At 39.9% G+C, this 16,901-nt stretch overlaps 3 protein-coding genes across 3 annotated transcripts; all 3 read right to left on the minus strand.

The window, feature by feature from the left end:
- Positions 1–1,338: 1,338 nt before the first annotated feature.
- LOC306820998 (uncharacterized protein) lies at positions 1,339–3,847 on the minus strand (the record flags this gene model as incomplete). Its single annotated transcript, XM_079339134.1, has 1 exon — positions 1,339–3,847. A coding segment is annotated over one exon (1,695 nt), but the record flags the coding sequence as incomplete, so codon positions are not given.
- Positions 3,765–6,768, minus strand: LOC306818067 (GTPase IMAP family member 4-like). The gene has a single exon (XM_079335437.1). It carries the CDS (start codon positions 5,452–5,454, stop codon positions 4,636–4,638), a length of 819 nt encoding a protein of 272 aa, XP_079191563.1. The 5' UTR covers positions 5,455–6,768; the 3' UTR covers positions 3,765–4,635.
- A 7,168-nt stretch (positions 6,769–13,936) lies between these two features.
- On the minus strand, positions 13,937–16,073 carry LOC306818168 (B-cell receptor CD22-like; the record flags this gene model as incomplete). The annotated part of the gene is made up of 6 exons (XM_079335545.1): positions 16,004–16,073; positions 15,686–15,898; positions 14,640–14,909; positions 14,273–14,360; positions 14,134–14,191; positions 13,937–14,017 (listed from the first exon to the last, which is right to left on the minus strand). Exons 1-6 carry the CDS (start codon positions 16,059–16,061, stop codon positions 13,937–13,939), a joined length of 768 nt encoding a protein of 255 aa, XP_079191671.1. The 5' UTR covers positions 16,062–16,073.
- Between the last annotated feature and the right edge of the window lie 828 nt (positions 16,074–16,901).

Consider the following 16,901-nt stretch of genomic DNA (forward strand, 5'->3'; position numbering starts at 1 on the left):
ATATTTTGAAATAATTTCTTCGCTTTATCGGAAGCCAGTGAAGGGAGGTTAAAACAGCAGTGATGTGTTCAACCCTTTTGGGTTTTTTTCTGTGATTTTGATTTAAATTCAGAGGTGATTGAATTTGATTGAGCTGCATTTTTACTTCAAAGACTGCTCCTGGAAATCAGCCAGTCACTAACTGGAAGACATTTATGAAATGTCAAGACTTCCTCGAACTATTATTAGAGTGAGCCATAAAAAGCAGTGTAGCTTTGACATTATTTCTGTTTATGTCACATTAATAGAAAGTCAAAAGTCGCACTTAAATCTCAAGAAACTCAACTTGAGACAGGAAACCTATAAAGAAAAGGCAAAACAGGTCATCCTGTGACAAGGTGTGCTTCAGTGTGGTGCTGACGCCATAGTCCTCACATGGGCGGCCTGGATTCAGGTGTCGGCCTGTGTCTCCCTTCCTGCATGTCGATCCCCACGCTCTCCTCCCTCTATAATTAAGGCAAAAATACCCAAAATAAATGTGTTTGGACTGTGGGAGGAATATAAAAATATATATAAAACATAGCAGAGGACAGAAGAGTCAAACATCAAAGGGGTAAAAATTAATGAAAAGGTTGAGAACAATAAATTGAATAAAGACCTGAATAAAGGTCTTTAAAAGGAGAAACCACATGAAAGTGAGTTTTAAGAATTAATAGATGTGACTCTCCTCTTGTTGAGCGTGACCCTGATTGTTAATTATTAGTTTAATTTTTATTGGTAAAGGGACCATGTACAATATTCAACATAGACGTTAATCTGTTAGTATAAATACTTTTACATTCGCTTATCTATTTATATATCTGTGTGTCTGAAAGTCTGAATATCTACTGACCACGGTATCCTTCCGACAGTATTTACAGCATCTGTCAAACAATAGATACATAGCTAGCTGGATTGATGTGCGATTGAGTGTTGTATTGCTTGGTGTTGGTCTGAAGTTCGGTCTCATGATCATTTTTCGACGGTCTTGGAATCAAAATAACTTTTTTCCTCTGTCTTTTCTCTCCGGGTACTCTGGCTTTCTCCCACAGTCCAAACACATGCATGTTAGGTTACCTGCTGACTCTAAATTTCCCCGTAGGTGTGAATGTGAGTGTGTCTGATTTACTGTCTCTATATGTCAGAGCTGTGATTGGCTCCAGCCCCAGAGCGGAAAAAGATCATGGATGGATGGAGCATCCACAGTTACAGTTCTACCCTTGGATTACAAAATATCTAAATAAGTGGTGAGAAAAGTTGATCGGTCTAAAGTAGAGCCCCTCTACACATAGTTAATAATAACACAAGTCCACACAAAGATTAAAGTTAACACTGTATTTACATTTTAAAACAACACCAAGAGACCATAACAAAGCATTCAGTGTAAGAATAATCCATTTTTCGTCTTCAGTTGATGTTATCAACTATTGTGCATTGATTATTAATTGACCAGAAGCAAAACAAAGAAACACAACATTAAAAACATGTCTTTAAAAATATGTTCTTCTACAAACATTAAAATAAGAAACAAATATAATCTCCTCTGGCCAAGCAGAGGTTCTGTTGAGATCTTTCTGAACTGTAATTATTAATAATGACACAAACATGATGCCGAACTCACATAGTGAACCTATAAAACCCAACTTTTACATTCTTTTAGTGACACAGGTCTCAAATATTAAAGAAATTGTACATATTGATAACTTCACACAAAAGCGATCCGAGAAAGGATCAAGAAAATAATCAGAAAGCAGTTAAAATATCTCTTTCATAACTCAATTTTTAGTAAGATATTGAATATTTCTCCAGATCATGTTATTGAGCAACTCTTTTAGTATCATAGAGATTTCATCACCATTTTTTTTTTACATTTCATGGAGATTGTTTTTTCTTACAGACATTGGTACTTATGTCCTGTGTGATCTCCAGATTGTTAAACAGAATGGCGTCTATGTTCCATAGGCTGCTGTTTAAACACCCAAAAGCCGATGAGCAGTTTTTCTTTGCCAACAGTTGAATTGCAATTTATAAATCTTTGATTCAAACACATTTCTGTTTTTGAAACCGAATGGAAATAGAGTTCGAGAAAATGAACAGACTTCTTTGTGATTGTTACTTCTTCTTGAAGGAAACCTCATGAAACCTTACATGAGGATGGGTTCACTTGATCTGTGAGTTCCTGCAACAGATCGGTTATTTCATTCTCATGAGATTCTTGCAGGGATTTTTTCTCCTCTTCAGTTTCTGACCTCTTCAATTCATTTTTGTGTTTTTTCAGTAGTTTGTTGACTTTTTGCATATTTTCTTTCTTGCTGGTGACACATTTTACAACGCTGTAGAGTTCACCTCGATGTTTTTTCTTTTGGTTTTCTTCATTATAGTCAAAAAGTGCATGCAAGAAGTCATACTTCACATCTCGGTCTTTCATCTGTTTCTCATGCTCCTGCATCAGAGCTGCATATTTCTGTTTAAATTCATTGAACTCTTCAGCTTTCTTCCTGACTTCCTCTTCAGAGGTTTTCATCAGACTCTCCATCTCTATCTTGTAGTTTTCCTCAATGGATTTTTTCTCTTTTTCCTGTTGTTGTCTTCTGATTCGGTCCTCTTCTTGTCTTTTCTTTTCATTCTCTTCTCTCTCCTTTTTATATTCCTCTTTCAGCTTGTTCCGTTTGAATTCTTCCTCATATTGTATCTGTTCATTTTCCTGAAACCGATCCTCCCACCAGTCTTTAATATTTTTTTCCCACTTATCTTTTTCTTTTTTCACTTCTTCCCAAGCTTCCTCCAGCTTTGTGTCAGTGGTGTCATCTTGCTCTGATGCTGAATGTTTCTTTTTCTCCAAATTTGCAAGTTTCTCATTCCATTCCCGTCTTTCAATTTCTTCATTTTGTTTTCTCCTCATGTCTTCTTCTTCTCTTTTTTTCTGTTCTTTCCTTCTCATTTCTCTTTCTTTGTTTATGTTTTCCTCAAGTTGTGTTTCCCTGATCCTTCTTTGCTTTTCAGTCTCTGCTCTTTGTTCTTCCATTCTTCTTTGCATTGCTTTCATTTCTTCCCTGTGGTTTCTTTGAAGTTCCTCCCTCTCTCTCCTCATCTCTTCTTCCTTCTCCTTCAGTAGTCTCTCCGTTTCTTTTTTTATAGAACATTCAGCTTCTTGCAGCATCTCATTGGTGTAGCAGCTGCCTCCATTAGAGCTCACCATTGTTTGAATCTTGGTTATCAGCTCACTGACTTGAGTTTTGTTTTTGTCATCACAGTTATCAAACACGTGGTATCTTCCTCCACAGTCATCGATCAGTTTCTTAAAGGAATCATCACATTTCTTTTCAATGAATTCTTCAATGGACATGTTTGAACGCTTTAATGAATCTCCTCCAGTTAGAAGGATGATGGTGAACTTTTCAGCATTCTTGCCAAACCCTTTTCTGATGAGTTGTAAAGTCTCCTTCTCCTCTTGTGTAAATCGTCCTATGTGTAACACCAACAGGAAGACATGTGGACCTGGAGCCAGAAGGTTGATGCATTTACTCAACTCGTCATGAACCTCTTCATGGGACAAAGTTGTGTCAAACAGACCAGGAGTGTCGACCACAGTGACTGAATGTCCATCCACCTCGCAGTGTTCTTTCTGACAATGCTTGGTGACAGATCTTTGGCTTGGTTCGGCTTCAAACTTTTTCCACCCTAGAATGGTGTTTCCTGAAGAGCTCTTTCCACAGCCAGTTTTCCCTATCAGAACAATCCTGAGACTCTCTGGACCGGGCTTCTCATCACCGCCTATGACATAAAGAGAAAAATATTTTTTTTGTATCAGCTTTTGTTCAGGGGAATTAAGTTTTCAAACCTTAAGACATGAAATATAAGCCATCAGATACTTTATTGTTAATGGAATTTTGTTGGTGACGAGCAGCCAGCAGCAATTGACAGCAAAACGAAACTATTTAGGAAGAACTGTTGCGACCCTCCAAGCTGTCCTTGGTTTCTAGACGAAGCAGATCAGTCTCAGGTCTGACTGACATTCGGACCAGTGAATTCACACTACACATTTAATTAAGTCAATTCCAGCACACCCACTTTTGTGAATCATGAACAAGTCATGGCTTTGGGAGGCAGTCACACTGTACTTTGAGCGTAGGTCTAAAATGATTCGGTTTGAAATAAAAACTTGCCAACATTAAACTCACTCGAGACAAGTGGATGGCGAATCTGAAATTTAACTTGACTAATATGAAAAAGGAGTCACTATATGTAGAGCTTCATGTACTATGTAAGTTACTGACTACATATTTTTCTGGGAGCTCCTGAGATCTGTCTTGTAGGTTCCTCTGGTACATTGATGGGGATTGGACCACCCCTCCCTCCAATTGGTTTATCCCTTTCCTTCTTCCTGCATTTCATCCAATCTCCCCCATCCCATTCTTATATACGGTCCTGATCAAAATCTTAAGACCAGTTAAAAAGTCGCAAGAATTTGCATTTTTGCACTGTTGGATCTTTGGAAGGTTCCAAGTAAATATTCAAAATGCAAAAAGACGAAATGGGAGTACTTGTGATCTGGACTGTACAAAATGCAGTAATTTCAAATGTACAAAGCATCATAAACAATTGTTATCCTTGGATTTACTTACTTGTTATGCTGCTCCTTTTCAGCGACTGAAGTTGAGCCTGTAGTGTGTTTATCCTTTCTATTTGGGCATGGGCAAACATCTCTATTGTATAGCTGCATGGTTTGCCCTTGAGGATTTTTTTTGGATCAACCGCATCCAAGATGTCAGCGACCTGTTGCTGGTCCTTGGTGTTGAGAACAACATACCGTCCTCCAGAACTCTGACAAAACTCCTGAATATCTCTGTCACATCTTAAAAAGTCAATAGCAAATGTGGGATCTGACTTCACAGTGAATAGGACGGTGGTGAAATCGTTTACCCGAGAGCTGAATGTGTTAAGGATGGTCTTTAACTCTCTCTTGTCTTCATCAATGAGTGGACCCACTGGTAGAACCAGGATGAAGGCATGGACACCCTCAGGATCACAGAGAGAGATACACCTGAGTGATTCCTCCATCACCTCCTCTTGAGGTTTTTCATCTAAAGCAGGAAGCTCCACCAGGGAAACCCAACGTCCACACACCTCTCCCTCATGTTTAACACACTCTGATGAGCTGGAGACTGAATGAAGGCCTGTCTGACCTAAAATGGCCTCAGCTGCTGAAGTCTTAGCTTCTCCTCTCCTCCCACACAGAACCAGGTTCAAAGCCGGTTTCATGTTTTCAGAAATACACTCTGGTTTCATAAATTGATCTGCATCATTACTTTCGAGTTCTTTACAGAAGGAAACCTGTCCAAAGTGCTCCATTGCAGTTTGACCCAAAAATGCTAACAGCTCAGAAACATCAGTGCTCTCCTGCCTGAGGTATCTGCATCTACACATTGCAATCATGTCTTGTAGCGGTTGGTCTGGTGCAGGCTTTCCTGTGAAACCTGGTGTCTCATCTCTTTCTGGTGAAATTAACACGAACGAATGATCAAACGATTGGTCACTAAAGAGTTGAAGAACTCTGCAGAGTCTGAGTTTTTGTTCTTCAGTGAAGTCCTTGGGCTGTATAACCAACAGGAAAACATGTGGTCCAAGATCACAGAGTTTCCTACAGTCTTCTACATGGTTTGTTAGTTTGTCTTTGGGGATGTCTTGACGCACAAGATCTGGGGTGTTGATAAGAACTATGTCTTTATCCTTTTTCCGTCTGCCTATTAAACAGCGGTCTGGTTCCTCCTCAGTGTTGAATGCAGTCCCTCCCAGTATGATGTTCCCTACAGTACTCCTCTCTGACCAGCTGTTCCCCAGCAGAACAACCCTGAGCAGAGAAACTGGAAAGAAAACACCAAATTAGCTCAACTATTTCAAAACTTTGGACAGTTTTGTCTCAACTAAAATAAAGTGCAACTCTATATGCTCTACAACTAAGTAGAATTGTTTTAAAAGAGGATGTCACAGCCATTGCAATCTTGAGAATATATAGCATGTAATAGTAATAATATAAGTAATATATAAGTAATAATAATGAGTTTGTGCCTTCCAGCAACAAAACATGTTATTCTAGATATAAAGTTATAGAAAATGTATTATGACTCAAATCAATTGATCTCACTATAATAGCAATTTTTTATGTTTGGGTTGAACTGTGGTTATCGTGTCACTAGGTGTCACTGTTGGGTTGTTTTACGCAGCCTATATGAGTACGTCATCTGTCAACAGACAGGATGTTGTTGTTTGACCCCGGAAATGCTGATGGTTTTTGACCGTTGAAGCGACATGCAGTATGGAAAGCCACTGCTGTGTTGGATTTGTATGTATGTATGGTCAATGACAAACTCGTCGGACATTGTATTTCTTTGCACATGGTTCTGCATAATAAATGTAACGGTAAAACCTGAAGAAAAGACATGCCTGCAGAAAAGTTATTGAAACGACATATAGAGCGAGCGCGTCATCCAGGTCACTCCTGGGAGTTAAACAAAACATCGGAAGCTTAGTGTTGGATTAAGCTTCTATACTCACAGTCAGGTAGCAAAAAGGTTATGCTGCTTCTTCGTTTCCGTGGTTTCTGATTATCTGTAAGGAAAGAGAACATAATTCAGACACATTTGTGGGAATTATTTGTCAAGTGGGTATGATTTTTTTACAGCACATTTAAATTTGACACGATCACTATTGCATGGACAAAAGTGCTCAGGTTTGCACACAGGAACTGCAACCTGCTAAATTTAATTATTGAACAAAGTGCTCTATAATGGTGGTTCAGCTTGTATCTTAACTGTTTCCGCTAAGCTTTCCGGTATTGATTAGTACAATTTGGTATGGTTCGGTTCGGTAAAGCCTGATCCACATCCAACCATGCTGTATTTGGTAAGCAGCGTGTTTCCTAAAATCAGCTACGTAATAGAGTCATAGCAGATAATCGCTAACAGCAATCCCGCTAATAAATTCAACAAAAGGGAAAAACGCAACACAAAACCATTGATGGAAGACTTCCAGCAAGTAAAGTACTTTGTCACTGACATATGGCTCTTTTGTTACAAAACATAATCAAGCTTTGTTTCAGAGAAGGCTGTGTGCTGCAAGGAGAAATACAGCGGAATAAACCATCGCTAATCCCCCCACCCCTCCCCCACTCTATTTTAACTGCTGAGCGGGCTTTTCCAAGCCAGCAGTATCAGCCGTCAATAAAACACACAGAAGCAACACCTCACCGACCAGAGACAGTTTCTCTAATCCCCAGTACGTCAATCTGAACTGCTATGTGCGTACCTGTGTAATTAAAGGCAGGGGTTTTGTTTATTGCTGTCACTCAGGATGTAACGATTCTTTAGACCAACAGACTGCAGTTTTTAGCTCCACCTTTTAGGGTTGGATTAATATTCTTTGCACCCCAACAGAAGGGTCCCAAAAAGTAGGACAGTACAGGTCGGTAATTTGGGGATTTTTCTATTTAAACGCCACAAAATGTGTGCCGCACCGAGACAAACAAAACTGAACCGTTTGGTGAAAACAGGGCTTTAAAGGGACATATTCTCCCCCTTTTCAAACTGTCCCCTGTGGTCTAAATGAAACATCTGTGCTGTGTTTTGGTGGACATAATTTGCCAGCGAGAATAAAAGTGATGGACCAAAGCTAGTTTCCATGGGTGGAGATACCAGGGAAAGGGAGGGTATTTAATTTACCAGAATCCCACTGTGATGTAAAAAGGAGAGCACATTGAAATGGAGCATTTTTCTCTGTGTTGTCAGACTTGTGTAGACAACAAACAAAGGACTGGGTGGGTTTATTTCACATTTTGTGGCTCTGTAGAAACTCAGGTTACGCAATAGAATGTTTAAAAACACTGTCAAAGTGGATTTTTCAAAATATGTCCCCTTTAAAAAAAGGTGTATCCCCACCAGCACCAACAAGATACAAAAAAGTGATTTATTACTTGCAAAAACAGCAACATGCATGCTAATTGATTTTAGTCTAACCTTAATTACAAGGGTATCTGGCTGATATAACAAAGATTTATTTACAGACCTTGGAAAAAATGATAAAAATCAAAATCATAGGACAGCCTAAAAGTATCCAAAACCTGAACTCACCTGTTGCTGCAGTCGCCATGATTAAACTCTGCAGTAAACATCGGAGGCTTATTCAACTGGAGACATCACTTGGTTGAGACCTGAGAGACAGATTTCTGTAGATATTATAAAGATTACAGTCCAGGAGTGCTGTTTTACAAAACTCACTTGCTCCCACAGAAATCATTGTCTCATAAAGCCAAAGTTGGTTCTGAGATTGGAGTCCAGGTAGGCAGACACCCTCGTTACTTTCAGGGTAGGTTAAGGCTTGCCCTGGACCTGGCCTACTTCACTTTTGAGCCTACCCCTTTTGAGCCTTGAGACTGGCATTAGACGATATGACTCTTAATCATGAAGAATTATAAATCATTTGTTGCCCTGGGGTGGGTGTGGTTCAGGTATTCATTTTGGTGGCTCATCTTTTACTCAGGGTTGCATTCCTTCAAAGTCCTGTTTTTTTAGGCACGCCTAAAATACAGCTACTGTCTTTGTAGCTTTTCCTGAATTGTTGCACCGTAGATTACAATGTGTTTGTAGAATTATTCTGGGGGGAAATTACGACCTATATGTTAGGAATCCATGAAGGTCAAAGTGAAAAAAGAGTCACGACCAGTTCAGCTGGTGTGCCTGGTCTCTCTGTTCTTCCAGAGAAATTATTTCAGCTCTCCTACATGAAACTTGCAGCTCACACATTAAAAATATTCCCACTGCATGTGGGTGTGTCAAAGGGGATTATAGAAATTTCAACCAGCATTGCAAGTTTTTCTAATCCATCATTTTATTCCAAAAGACGGACAAGTTTCAGCTTTAGCACTTCATTTCGTGATACATTATGCATCCTTTGAATTTGCAATTAATTGATTAGCTTTATTATCAATTCATCAACAATCCCTTTAATCCAGTAGCTCTCAACTAGAGGGTCGGGACCCAAGTAGGTCAGGGAGCTGGTTGTGTGCCTTGAAAAAAAATAGTGTCAATAAGTCTGAATCCATTTTCTAATGATGTTTGTTTGATCCAACTCTTTAATCTTATGCCTGTTTGTAGCGTCTGAGGTCCAAATGGCAAAATGTTTCATTGAATAAATTGGATGGGTACAATGGGTCGCAAAGAGTTGGCTGGGGGTCCTGAGCCTAGACCAGTTGAGAATCACTGCTTTAAACAGTATGTCCTTTATCTCTATATTACCTATACTGTATCTTGTATATCTAAGTGGCTGGTGCTCATGTTTTTATACTAAACTTTCACATATTGTTTGACCAAAAATGATAAAACAATGTTGCAGAACGAACACTAAACAAATAAGCTAACATGTCCATCTACTGTAGACTTAGACTCTGCAAAGTCTAAATCAAGAGCCCACTTCAGAGTTCAGAGCCAGAAAAGAAAGATGCGTCACATTAAAAAAAAAACTCTGTGCCGAACATGCACACACTTGTCTTCAACCCTCAAAAGGACTTTAGACCTTCTCATGCTGCTTTTAGTCAAGGAAAAGAGGACATTCTGCATTCAGTGACTAAACAGCGCAAATGTGGAACAAACATCCATTTGCAACTTCAAATTGTTTGTTTACCGTCTTACTTAACCTTCGATAGTCATTATCTGGTCATCTTCACTCGTTTGCATGTTGATGCTCTCTACACTTATTTCCCTTTATAACAAAATCCAGTTCTGTGAGATTTAACTGTCTTTGTGAAAAAAAAGGCAGATGCAAAATATATTCTCTCTGGGCAACACCCTTTTATTGCCCGCCCTATTAAATACTTTGAACCGCCCCTTTAATGTCTCTCGGAATGTTTGCCATGTTGCAATAATAGACAAATAATCAATAAACACTTCCTGAAGAGGTGCTTCTGGGTGAAATACAGAGCAGTGGACAAAATTTGAAAGGATTTTTTTTTTTTTTAATTTTATTTTGAGTATTAGATTACCTTGATGTCTCTATTCCAGCTAGTTTGGAGTGTGTGTTTGTGTGTTCATTTGTTACCATGACGACTACACGCCGTTACCAAAACAGTTCAAAGGGCCACAGTGTGTGTATCTGAGAGTGTGTGTGTTTGCTTAGTATTAGTTACACCCACAGTGAACTTTAATAAAAGCTTAAGGTAACTGTTTACAACTGACACGTGTTTTCAAGCTGCAGACGCCGGTTTTTCATAGACATGAACCTAGCATTCATGTCACTCCATTTCAAAATGAATGAAAGCGTCAGGTTCAGAACGCCGTCATCTTCATCTTCATCTTCATATCTCCACCATGACTCTGCTGAAGGTGGCTGTGTTCATGTGTGCCATGATGCTTCTGACTCCAGCTTTTGGTGAGTGTTGACCATGGCTCTGATTTTACAAGTTCAGAAGTTTTTCTTTAAGTGTGGTCAAAATAAATGGCTGCTTCGTGCACTCTTTCCAGCTTTCATGTAAAATGTGTTTTTTCTTCTCCTCTATTTCTTTTAATTTACCAAACAACAATATTGACATTGAAATGAAAATAATGGTTACTTGCAGCCATGTTGTCATCCTCCTTCATTTGACAAATTAAAGTAATCCAGGGTGAAACAATTCTATATCTGTTGATAAATATCACAATATCAAAATGGTTAATTGTGATTAAAGTTCATTATTGTCAGACAAATGTTAGTTTTGCAGCGACTCACTTCCCTGTTTACCTCTCCATCCAGGTGTTCCTCTTGGAGAAGACACATATGTACCCCCTTTAGGTTTTCATCATCCTATGAGAAGACGAGTTCCTTTTGCAAATTTCAGAATGAGATTTCGACGGGGCGCTAACAGTAAGTGAAAATGTTTTTTTATTTTTTAATTCATTAGGATTCTTCTTTGAAGAAGGAATTAAATAACACTATAACAAAGCAAAGGCCAGAAAACAGTTCATTCATATGAAGAGATCATTCAGAGCCAGAAGAAACTTTTCATAATTTAACATCACAACTAGATAGATAGATAGATAGATAGATAGATAGATAGATAGATAGATAGATAGATAGATAGATAGATAGATAGACTCAGTGTATAACTCATAATATCATTCATATTAATCATGAGTTGTAGCATCGGGATGATAAAGTCGCTACACAGCCAATGAGAGAGAGTGGAAAAGAGGGGGGTGGAGCCTCTGATTGTGGCTTCAAACAACAGCAATACGTCCTATAGCTCTGAAGGCTAACGATAGCTAGCATGCAAATAAAAGACAACTGTCAGCAGTGTTAGCGATAGCTACTTGTAAAGTGTACTGAATGAAGCTACTTGTTGCTATGTATATGGTGCGTCCAGATTTCTTTGATAGGAGAGTTCAGAAAAGTAAAGACAGGCACATTTGTCTCTGAGGACGATGATAAGCTTTTTCCATTGGTTTAATTTTTGACACCAGATTTAAAAAACAAAATAAAATGAATATCATTGCAAACAAGGAATCTCTCTGATTACCTCAGCGTCAAACCAAGTCTTTGTTCGCGTAAAACCAAGGCACGGTGAGAACAAGGCCACAAATAATCACAAAGTTGAACAAAATGTGTGCTTATATTTTAAAGTAGTGACAGCAAACAAACATTCACTACACCTTTATTTTTAAAGAAGCACAAAGCCCAATATCTCAAATCTTAACAAGTTAGTTCATCAAATGTTTTGTGTAAAATCATTACTACATCCTTGTCAGGCGCCACATTTAAGGTTTAGAGCCCTAACCAAAGAAACAGTCAGGTAAATTGAAGTTGTTTTTGAGGTTTCAGAAAAAGGCGTTTTCCTTCTTATTTCAGTCACGTCCTGGAGAAAAAGCCTCTCAGTGGTGGTGTTGAACACTTGGCGTCCGTCTAGTCTGAGGTCGAGTAAAAATGTGTTCGATCCTGTGAGGGGTCTAAAGATCACCACACGTGCTGTTTTACTGTATATCTGGTTTTATTTTTTTAATTGATTATTAATTCATTTTACAAACATTCAAATGAAAATAAATACAAAAATTAATAAACTCACCTTTGATTGATGTCTCAGGTTTTGAAGTCCTCAGAATCTCTGAATGGACATTTAGACAGATGATTAAGCAGAGGTTATGTAGAGGTCATAGACTTTTAGATACAAGGATGAACGATCTTTGTGTTGGTGAAAGGAGTGGAGACAAGGGGAGCATGAACTGTACTTGCTACATGAGATAGATAGATAGATAGATAGATAGATAGATAGATACTTTATTGATCCCGAGGGAAATTCAGGATCATGATGATATGGAGGTGAGTTGTTGTTGTTTTGCTCCGGGCGTTTCCTCGCCACTATGTCACCGCGCTTTCTAATTGGCTACGCGTCACAGTCAACAGGCTTGTGCTCGTTTTCAGGATCAAAACAATCGTTTGACAGAACTCTGAATTCTCAAAGACGCCAAAAAAAAGACGACAAAATAAGAAGATTTATTGTAATAAAATGTTTTATTTTGAAATATTTTATTTATTTTATTCATTTACACAGAGGTACTGTTACCATAAACATCGCCAGAGTGTCTAATTATTTATTCTCACCTTCATACTGAAATGTGATTATTGATTTAATGTACAAAAAAACTACAAACATTGAAAAAAAAACATTTTCAATAATAAAAAATGTATAATATGTCGAACACCCTGCAAAGACTTGAGCCGACAGCCAATCACCACGTACGTCCTGAGCATGCCTGAGAGGAAGTCCCCACCACAGCACAAAGACAGCTCTCCTCAAAATCACTCATGAGCTTCTCCTCTCCTCCGACGCTGGAAAACCTCAACATCCTCATCTCCATCCTTCTGTCCTTAAAGCACCTTTAACATCACCTGCTCTCTGCTGGCTCAAATCAGACAGACACCAGTTCATCAGCAGAAACACTGTCAATCCCCCACAAACTACAGAGCACAAAGTTAAAGTCATCAAACACAACTATGACATACAGAAAGAATATTTAACAGATAATCTGATCATCACATGGTCTAAATATATACAGGATTAAAGATTACAAACACTAGATGGCAGTAGCTCTCAACCTTCAAAATATTCTGTGTCAATTCCTTCAGACAGCTCTGACTGAACTCAAGTATTGAAGGTCGAATTAACAATCAGGTGATTCAGTCACACTGGACTCTAGTCTCCTCTCCTCCTCTCCTCGCCTCCTCTCCTCCTCCTCTCCTCTCCTCTCCTCCTCTCCTCTCCTCTCCTCTCCTCCTCCTCTCCTCTCCTCTCCTCCTCTCCTCTCCTCTCGTCTCCTCTCCTCCTCTCCTCTCCTCTCCTCTCCTCCTTTTGTCTCCTCCTCTCCTCTCCTCGCTTCCTCTCCTCTCCTCCTCTCCTCGTCTCCTCTCCTCCTCTTGTCTCCTCTCCTCTCCTCGTCTCCTCCTCGTCTCCTCTCCTCCTCTCCTCGTCTCCTCTCCTCGTCTCCTCTCGTCTTCAGCTGCATCTATAAAATCAGATCAAACTAAAGTTGTAACGGTGGCTCTGACAGTGAAGTGTGTTTTTGGTCTATGCAGGTAAAACATTCATAAAAACAGCACAATGACAAAGAGACATAGATATGAAAGTAGAGCATGGATAGCATCATGATGGACGTGAGTGGGATGAGGGACACAAAGACCAGCAGGACCTCCTAAAAGTGTCCAGACCACCATGCCTCCAGCTTGTTAAAAAGCCATCAGCTGATCAGGTATGTGTTAGATTTAGGCCTCCTAGCATCAGTGAGCCTCCTCCCTGTGCAGAGAAGTCTAAACTCTGCCTGCAGGGGGCCTTTGCCTTCTGAGTGGCTCTTACAGGGTTAGTTTGTGTCTTTGTTTGTTTCAGTGCAGGAGGCTCCAACCTTCATATCACGTCTTCCTGCTCCTCTGCAGCTTCCGCCTGTGCTGCAGAGTCGGCCGACACGTTCTCACACAGGACGTCGAACTGAGGGGAGAAGATTTGATCAGAAACAGATTTCATCAGAGCTCTCTCTCTCTCTCTCTCTCTCTCTCTCTCTCTCTCTCTCTCTCTCTCTCTCTCTCTCTCTCTCTCTCTCTCACCTCGATCATCTCTGCAGGGTCGCCTGGTTCAGTGGTGGAGTTCACACTTTTCATCCACCTGGGTTCAATCAGAAAACAATAAATCCACATAGAACAAGATGGCGGTCATAAAGAACAGAATGAATGTTGATGGTTTGACCTCGTCCACAGAGCCAGGACGAGATGAGGACTCAACAAGAGGGGCAGCAGAGTCCACCTGAGGATGGTTTTTACTGGGTATGAGATCCCTAAGAATGAAAGAGAGATATGTGAGACACTTCAGAGGAAGGATGAGACTGAAACATGACTTTTCCTTTCTGTGATCCTCTCTGTTCATCATTCAGTCTGACACCATGGAGGATGTGTGTTCCTGCAGGGGGCGCTGGAGTCCCCCGTGTGTCCCTGCAGGGACAGGCTTTTTGAATGGGTGTGTATGTGACTTCCTGTGCTGCTGCAGACAGCCTCTAGTGGACACTCCAGGAACTGCAGGATTTTACATCACTCTATTTAATGAGTGTTTTACTCACATGGGAGGTTGACAGAGACGTGTTTGGAGGTCGTTCTCCCCAGCGTGTTCTCAGCTTCACAGTAAAACTCCCCGAAGTCAGAGGACTGGATGGAGCTGAAGACAAGCGTTGCTCCTGAAGATGTGTGATTAGGGTTTAGAGGTCCGTCCACCTTGTACCAGGTGTAATCAGCTGCTGGGTTAGCATCACTGCTACAGGTCAGATTGACTGAAGAGCCCTCCTCTATCTCACCGTGGGAACTCAGTGACACAGAGGGAAGCTTTGGAGCATCTGGAGGAGAATCAGAGAGAGCGTTGTCACTCACATCAGATGGTGATGTGTTCTATAGAGCAGCTTTGGTTCTGAAGTGGAGGATCAGAACTGCTGAATAAACGTTTTTAATGTGGCAGAATAATAGAATGGAAGACAAAACTCAGGTCTGTGTCCCTCTCGGAGAGGCATGGTAGTTATTTAGCTAAGAATAGGTCAAAAGACTCTTACTCCCAGCATGCATTGCAGATACTCCTAGAATGCTCTGCTGTGAATAAACCAGTTGTCTCTCATTGTTCTCTCTCTTCAAATGCTTCCAGCATTCTGAGACACAAGTCTCCTCCTGCTTCACTGAACGCTTCTCGCTTGTTTGTGATGACTGTGTATTTACATTGTGACATAAGGTGGGTGAAAGGGCTCTGTGTTCAGATTTCACACCTTCATTTAAGTAAATACAGGTTATTAATTGCTGATAAAGTTGGTATTTAAATAAATAGTTTGAGACTGTTTGGTTGTTCCCTGATTTCAGGGTGGTGCCCCTAATAGGTTCATTAAACTCAGCTTAATAACAATTGTTGATTTATAGAAATAATTAATTAAAGACAACTATTAATGTTAATTTGAGAAGCAGATTTTACTCTATGAAACCAAAGATAATTGTTGCCTGTGTATTAGCTCAACAGTCTGATCAGAGAGGAAGCTCACTTTATCATCTCACTCTCTACACAGCTCTCTGATTGGTCCTTTAAAGGCTCTGTGTGATGGTGTGAATCAGTGAAGACTGTAAATAAACTCACACACTGGAGGAGACGGGAACTTCTCTTGTCCTCGTAGAGCACAGGAAAAACTGTCTGTACGAAGAACCTGATTTGATGAATAATCACGTGATGTTTCATTTTTGATTTCTTCTCCATTCTTGAACCAGATGAAGGAGTGATCACCAGGACATCTGTTCTCACACCTAAAGATGAGTCCAGCCTCATCATGTCTTCTCACCTCCACCTTGAGATCTAAAAACATGAGTAGAAATATCAGCACACAAACATGCAGAAATAAATACATGAATATACAGCATGTTAGAAACTGAGCTCAGAGAATAAAGTCTGAAATATTACCTGTGACTCTCAGGTCGACCATAGCTCCCCCTAAATATCTGCTCATGTTTCTCTTCATCCTGAACCTGTAGAGGCCCCTGTCTGTCTCTGTCACGTCTGTGATGGTCATAGTACAGTTGTTCTTCCCACAGGTACTCTGCACACGGTCTGAATCCTGGGAGTTTTCTTTAACATCATATTTAGGACGTTTCAACCAAAATGTTTCCTGAGTTTTAACTTCCTGGTTTATTCCGTCTGGGGATATGATGGTGCAGCTTATCTCCACAGTCGATCCTTTAACAGCACAGATCTGAGGAGAGCACGTCCCTCCCAAGACCTCCTGACCCTGAACCGCTGCAACACAGAGCACATCAGGAACAACCATCAACATTCAGAACTTTAAGAGGAAAAAACCTCAACATATCTCCACGTCTAAAAATCATCTGATCATGATTCTATCAGACTGTAATCACTGTAAAGACTCAAAAATATATTAAAACATATTTTTTGCACTACACTATGACGCACTACCTCACTTTTTAACTTAATCTGTACTCTGTTTATATTGTTAATACTTTATTTTATCCACATACTGCCTCCATGGTGAAATACTCACAAGTGCCCTTGTCTGTCGATTGTCTGTCGTTCGTTATTTGTTGTCCAAAATGTCTTTAGTTAAGTTGTTCGTTTTATAGTATTGTTTTTTTATGCTAGTTTTTTAGTGCTCTTTTTATGCACTGCAGGTTTGCACTGGGGGTTGGGGAGATTGCAATTTCATCAGTGCTGTATGTTTAACATGGAGCATATTTGACAATAAACAACCTTGAATCCTTGAATGTTCTAATTTAAAGTTGTTTGTGATGACTGTGTATTTACATTGTGACATAAGGTGGGTGAAAGGGCTCTGTGTTCAGATTTC

This window comes from Symphodus melops (genome assembly GCF_947650265.1).
Source record: "Symphodus melops genome assembly, chromosome: 1".
NCBI lineage: Eukaryota > Metazoa > Chordata > Actinopteri > Labriformes > Labridae > Symphodus > Symphodus melops.